The sequence below is a fragment of the Anopheles moucheti genome, chromosome 3, assembly GCF_943734755.1.
Source record: "Anopheles moucheti chromosome 3, idAnoMoucSN_F20_07, whole genome shotgun sequence".
NCBI lineage: Eukaryota > Metazoa > Arthropoda > Insecta > Diptera > Culicidae > Anopheles > Anopheles moucheti.
Genome location: NC_069141.1, coordinates 52,311,506 through 52,318,808, shown reverse-complemented (window position 1 = coordinate 52,318,808; position 7,303 = coordinate 52,311,506). Strand labels below are relative to the sequence as shown.

The following is a 7,303-nucleotide window of genomic DNA, read 5'->3' as shown; positions in this document are numbered from 1 at the left end:
TATGCGCCGTCAGATGAATGGTGCCGAGCCGAGGGTAATCATTTGATTAACGAACACACTAATTATTCCTCATCGTTATCGTGATTATTTGCAGCTTACTCCAGCACGGTGAGGTACATCGTTGGGTAAATTAACATAGCGCAGACGAAAGAGGGCCAACACGAAGTCCATATTAGTTGGTAATTGCGTCTTTCTTGACTTTATTTCTTCATTGTTTACCCCTTTTATGTACACCTGTCTTTGAGTACTTTTTCCCACCGACGCCTGGGTGCTGATGAATCAAAAATTTCTGCCAACATAATTTAATTGAATTCCACTCTTCTGCGGAGAAATAAAGCAAACACTTGCAAGGGTTGGAACAACACAACAACACAAAAGACCAGTTTCGGAATCAAACAATAAGAAATTGAAGAAGTGATACAAACATGTTTAAGAGGCAGATATCAACAGCATCTTCATTGTTATTATTTACATGCGGCGGTTTCTTCTCACTCTTCTCGTTCTCCTGCCGATTTGACTTACGCAGCTAATGATACAAACTAATGCAATTATGCAATACTGGTTGTGAGGGTGTAAATGTGAAACGTGTAAGATGAGTGCCGTAGCAAATGCATCGTTTTTGTTGCGGCACAGCAGCACAACCGGGAAAAGCACCTTGTTGCTTTACTGTTGCAGCTATTCTCCTTCCCGATGGTGATCCTGTCCCAAAACAAACACGGCCACGGCACAATCCTGCATGAGATTTTTAGTAGTAGTGGCTATCATCGTAGTGGCCGTAGTATCCATCGTGGTAGTCACCGTAGTGTACGGCCGGTGCGTGTTCGGTGTAGTGGGCCGTCTTCGCAACATGAACTGCAAAGAAAGGGTAGACAAGAGATGATTGCATTAGCAGGGGAAGTAAGACATTATGAAAAATTGATCTACAAATAAGCAAAACAGGAAAAATTTTCACTAATTGGAATGATACATCTTCCACCCAAGGACTCCCTCTACTCTGATTTGACATTTAAACAACAAGCACACTTGAAGCCATTCAACACCGTCCAGTTGGTCGTGCTGCCTGACCGCTTGACGAAGAGTCACGTTCGTGATCTAGATCGACGGCAGCCACGAGTAGTAGTAACCTGCCTCCCATCCCATCAACAGGTAGCCGAAAGCAAAAGAACATTATACCATCCGACAGCAAAATCGTGCTGTCACGGATCCGCACGCTTCAAGCGAATCGATCTCGCTGAGCCGATTGAAACATGCCAAAGCAGATGTCCGAAACCGTGCGTTCACTCACGCGTCCCATTCAACGGCCGGAGGTGGAAGAAATAGTGGAAACGGCCAAACAAACTCGTTTGTCACAAAGGTAAACAAAATGTCAGTCAGTGCCATTCAATCGACGATTGTGCGGTCGATCAGTTCCACCACGACCACCGCTGGAAGGGAAGCGATACTCCGCGCTTCTTGAATTGGTTCGTAATTATATCGTTATGCAAAGCAGCATAATCGCTTTCTTATGACATCTAGTATTTGTTTAGTACATGGATGGAAGATGGCGAAGCAGAAATGTATCACGAAGAACGGTCTGATGTAAAAGTAATGGGTTCGTCGCTTAAAATTGACATTTGGTGAAGTCTTTTGATTTGCTGTTTTTATATTTCCGTAACGTGCATCTTCGATATTGTTTCTAAGACGGCAAGAATTATCACATATTTATTTCCAATCGAAATTTCTATGTGACCTCGTCTTCACTTCCATTCCGTCCATTAAAACGCGCTGCCAGCAATCGATCCTCACATTCACAGCATGGAGTGCAAGTAGTGGCTCTTGAGGCGATCACGACAACCTCTCCCGCACTTGTCCGGCTCCGGTTAACCGATGTGGCCCTACAAAACACTCCTCCATCAGACGGTTAAACAAATTTCATTATATGCTCGTCTCGTCGGCGGTAGGTAGAGTGTGTGTAATTAACCTTTAGCAGCAAAATCATCCGGCCTGTTTACATGCGGTTACATGCAAATTAAGAGAACTCTTCGCACCGGCCGATAGTGACAGTGCGCACCGGCCAGTGCGCAAAGAATATGGGGCTTCGGTGAGCGTGTAGGAGCGTTTCGAGCACAATGTTGCATTGTTTCCGCTGCCATTCGGATTCAGCCGGGCTTCGATTCGAATCTCAAGAACAGATGGTGGCGTTTGTTTTTCCGCTGGGCACGTCTGTGCGAAAACCTCACACGGTGCGTTTGTCGCATCCGTTAGTCTCCGGGTGTGTTGTTGGGTCGCTTCACCTTGACCTGATTATTGCGAATCTATTACTTTTGGCAGGGGGAATGGCACCCTGCACTAATGACGTCCGTTGCGTGAGGTGCGACCCGAGCGACGCACCGAGGTTTTCAAATTACAGTGCTCTGTTTCGTCGTTTGCATGGGATGTGCAATCGGATGTAGCTGCTGGAACGATGGAGGCAATTCGGCAGAACAACAGATTTATGATAGGACGAATTGCTTGCCTAACCTTGCGATGGTTTATGCTGGGTAATCCGATTGGGAGGAACCATGCAGTCTTTTAATGATGCATTGTTGGAGGGCGGGTTTGTTAAAATGCTTCTGCTGATTAATGTTACTACCTTTGGGCAAACTTTGATGTATTTTCAAATTTAGATTTGGACAATACCAAAAAAGCTAGGTAAGAAAGCTTGAACATAAAGACTTCATCATTAAAAATACTATCAATTAAGTTAAGCTACTCTCTAAACGTTTTACCAACTCCCAATGTTTATGATTTCTTCGCTCATTTTATGTGTTTTAACTTTCGCTTTCTTCGACCATCTATTTCCTCCGGCAAAAAGAAAATCCGGAAATAACGTGATAGTGAAAGGACTCGAGACAATCGATTGGCCAACTTATATCACGCGACTTATCGAATTTGTCCGATATCCGCACGCCGCGAAATGAAACCAAAATAACACTTCACCGTCCCGTTTGCCTGTCAGAAACTGCCAAAACCAGTCTAACTGGACATCGAAGCCCCCGAGAGCAGCACAACTTACAACAAACACATCGCTCGCATCGACTCCGGAACAAACCGCACCGGGTTCCGGAACGCTGTTTTGCCGAAAATCTCCCTCACAATTAACAAATGAGATCGAGTTGTAAAAGTTTCGATAAAAGCATCCCGAACCGGTTCGGCACGGTGCGGTGGAACGGGGTGGCGCGGTTACATAAAGTTGTGAGGTTTTCATCTAAAGGACTTCTGCGTCATCATTGGCAAACACATCACACATCAACGGCCATCGCGCCAGTTATGAGTGGTGTGTGGTAAAGTAGCTTTTTACAATTGGCTACAACACCATTGAACGCGGCGCTTCATTATGCGGTGTTTATTGTATGGCCTAGTTTCGAACACGTGGATGAACCATGGCATTCCAGCTTTGAAGCATTTTCTGTAGCAAACTGTTGAATGTCACTTGAGGTTGCCGTTTCTTGATGACCATGTTCGGCTGGTGAAGAAGACTTCAATGCGAGCACATATAGGAATGGTTCCGTGCGTTCTCGCCGTTTAAAGTACACAGAGCTTTGAAGTTCTTTTTGTTTCTATTGGTGGGCAAGTGGAATTTTACTTACGGAGTGGCTCGTGAGCATAGACGACCTTCTGTAGAACGGGAGCGGCCGGTACGTGGTGGTGGACGGCCTTCACGGCCGGGACAACGTGCTTGACGACGGGAGCATGGGCATGGACGAGTGGGGCCGTCTTCGACACTACCGCGTTGAATCCGTTGATCGGATCGGCGGTGTAGTCTACGGTGCGCACAGAACCGTCCGGCTCGACGAGGGAGTATTGTCCTGAAAGGCAACATAAATGTTTATTTTTCTAATTAAAATTCTACTTGTCTTAAGTTCATTAAAATAAGCTATTAATTTTAAGATTTAAAACAACATTTATTCGTTTATGTATGTGACAATAGTTTAAGAGTTGGGTGTATAAGTAAGTTTCTTGTTTTCCTATTCCAAAATTTAAGATTCAATCGTGAAATATTTTTTGCATAGCGATTATTCAGTTTACTAATTCTCAAAAACTTGTTCGTCAAAATCTTGAACTATTAACACAAATCTGCCAATTCAAGAATTCCACGCGAAACCCAATTCTCATTAATACCGAGAGAAATAATTTGTGATTTGTTTAATTAAAACGGAAATCCGTTATAAAAATTGCGATCTTCATCAATTGAAACCTCGTTGATCATAACCTTCTCAAAGTGTTTGACCCGTACTGCATCTAATTTCATATTTTGGATGTTTTCATTCAACGCTCGCTCTAAATAACTTAACTAATAATAGCTAACTTCGTTTGATAGCAATTCCATAAAATTTTGAAGGTTAACAATAATAATATACAACAACCTTATGATCCCACCATATATAAAGCAAGACTTTTTCCGACGTTCCTTTTTGCAAATAAAGTTATTATACATTCTGTCCCAACAAAAACTCCAGGCTGTAGTGTAACAGTGACGTCGACCTTTAAAAAATGCTCGAAACTAATTTGTAGACCTAGTATCAACAAAAAGTTACACGAAGATCGAAGGATGGTAAACAACAATTAAACAACGATACAACCACCCTAAGATGCGTAAAAAATAAGATAACTTCAACCAATCATCTTCAACCCAATGGGTGGCGTATCTTAATCTTGCATCTTCCAAGAGATCGCACCTCTTCAGATAACTACCGAAGACGGGGCACCATTCGCTCGCTAGGTGGCCATCATAACGAAGCGGCTAATTTTGCATACGCACGCCACATTATGCTGAATCTTTGTATCGCACACAGGTGAGACCAATTTGCCCGCACGTGCCCCACCCGGGGCAGCCTAGCGGGGACCGTTTCTATCCAAAGCGATTTGCAAATTAATTTCCAGTATTGTGTTCCACACCTGTTTCCTCCGCACGAGCAGAGGAGCAGTGCGCGATCGCGACCGATCTACCCCGTTTCGCCTCGTTACGATCCAGAGTGAACAATTATTATGTAATGGGCTCACCCGTTTTTCGTGCGTTTCACAGGGTGCAATTGAGCGGTTTTGCGCTTCATTTGCACAATTTCTCACTTTCGAGCTGCTTCTGTTTGCGTTACTGAAAGGTGAAATTATGGTTCATTACCGTGCAAAAAACGGTGCGAACGGCGGGAAAATTTACACCTAATTTGTGATGCAGTTCTATTGCGGCCGCTTCTTCTGTACAGCTGATCGCGCAGACCAATCTAATCGGAATGATCGCCAAAAACGCCGAAACCACTTAACTAACCGAGGTCACCGAGGTTGGAAAATGCAACCGCGTTGCAATACGCAGTGAATGAATGTACGAAACGTTTGAATGAATGAACAATCTCTACCCCGACGAGACAAGGGTGCATCAATCGGCCCGTCTGTGTGCGGTTGTTTGTTTGCTTTTACGGGTTTACGGTTTACGGTACACACAATCTCTCCTTCTCTCGCACTCTCCTTGTAAAACAAAACTCTGTAAAATGGTGCAATCGTGCGAAAACTGCAACTATTATGCGAAGGAAACCTACGGTCACATAATGAACTCTGCTTCATCGGTGACGGAATGTGTGAAATATGGAACTGGAACACATCGCAAGCCTCTGTGTTCACTGTGAACCTCAATGCATGCTGGGATCTTTTGTTTAAGGTGGCTTTAACAGCCATCGCTACAAGTTGTCACTGATACAGGGCAGGATGGTGTAACCCATGTTTCAACGCGATGCATATCGAAAATGCATACACTCAATTGTTTTATGTGTGATTATGGCTGTTTTTTTTTTTCGGTGCAGTCGGGGTAAAAAGAAGGGATCTGTTTTGTCCATTCTGCTGCCATTCAGCTGCTCTCGTTCTTTCGCAATGCGAACGGTTCTGGAGTGACTTATAGTGGCACTTACCCTTTACAACGTCTCCGTCACGAGTTTCGTGTTGCGACTTCACGTCACCGGTACTGTGGTCGGCGACACCGTAGTTGAAAGCGTACTTGGGATGATCCTGCAAACGAAAACATCGAATTGTGTGTTAACCGTTGTTCTAGCACTGTGCTTAAGCATAAACAATCCCTTTCATTCCAGCTTTGGTTTTCTACTGCTGCTTGAACTTGAAAGCCGTTAAAGGTTTTTGTTTGACATTTCGTCAATTTCATGTGTGATGTTAAATATTCAATGTAGTATAAAGTAATCTAGGAGTATCCATTTCTATGCAATTTAGAATATGAAAACTTGAGTGAAAAAGAATTACTTTGAGGACAAAAGCAACATAATTAATATTATATGGAAGATGAACGTAACACTGAGATGACTTCAGATAGTCGTAGTCGTAACAGAGAAAGTAAGCCTCTGAATGTGGGAATTGAGACAATGGTCGAGACAATCATTGGAAGGTACAATATTTCTCGCAAATAAAAGGAGCAAAAGAAGAACTTAACTCTGAATCTTTAAATCGGTAGTTCCTTTATGAACATTATCGAAGTGCTGGATAAATTTAAATCATTTTTGGGGTTTATGCTACCACATAGACATATAAAACTTCTATGTCAAGTTCGGAAAATATTTTAACCCCAAAAACATGTAAATTCAGAAGCAAACAGGTGACTTCCTCTGTCTCTTTTCAATTTTTAAGTATTATTTTCCCTAATATTTAAATTGCAAACAGTGAATCAAAATTTGCTAGTAACGATTATTATCACTTTTTCGGTATTAACAAAACATTCGAACTATTATGCATTATTCAACAGGGTTTGTTTGTAAATTCAACCATAGGCAAAAGTGTTCACATCACATCCAGAGAGTCACATTATTTTTCACACCAAACAGCAACATTTCTCCATCATTACGGAACATCGCTTCCATCACTGTTGTGGACATTGTCTACCTCGCGTACATTCTACCACATTCGTTCTGAAGCGCTTAATACTTGCACAATTACAAAGGGAAGAATTCTCACATAATAATCAACAGCATATCCGGGACGAGCCAGAGCACAGCTTCCGAACATGGCCAGGGCCAGCAGCAGTGTAGCACAGACGCGAGCAACCATTTTGAAACTTTAAATTGTTTCGAACTTTTGAGAACTTTTCACCGAGTTGAACCGAAATTGCCTTGCAATATCACTTTGCTTTGCTTGGGAAGCGATGAGCACGATCGAGAGCGGAGCGATGCTAACTTTCTGATCTACACGGAGCGTGGCTTGACGAGGCACTGGTACGCTGGTTGGTTGGTAATTTTGGTTTTATATAGTCTAGTGGTAACTGCAATCGATTGACGCCGGCGACGGTGGCTGC

General features: G+C 43.0%; 1 protein-coding gene across 1 annotated transcript; it reads right to left on the bottom strand.

The window, feature by feature from the left end:
- Positions 1 to 745: 745 nt before the first annotated feature.
- LOC128302406 (larval cuticle protein A2B-like) lies at positions 746 to 7,059 on the bottom strand. Its single transcript, XM_053039225.1, has 4 exons — positions 6,967 to 7,059; positions 5,919 to 6,015; positions 3,609 to 3,827; positions 746 to 852 (listed from the first exon to the last, which is right to left on the bottom strand). The coding sequence occupies exons 1-4, from the start codon at positions 7,057 to 7,059 to the stop codon at positions 746 to 748; spliced, it is 516 nt and encodes a 171-aa protein (XP_052895185.1).
- Positions 7,060 to 7,303: the final 244 nt, after the last annotated feature.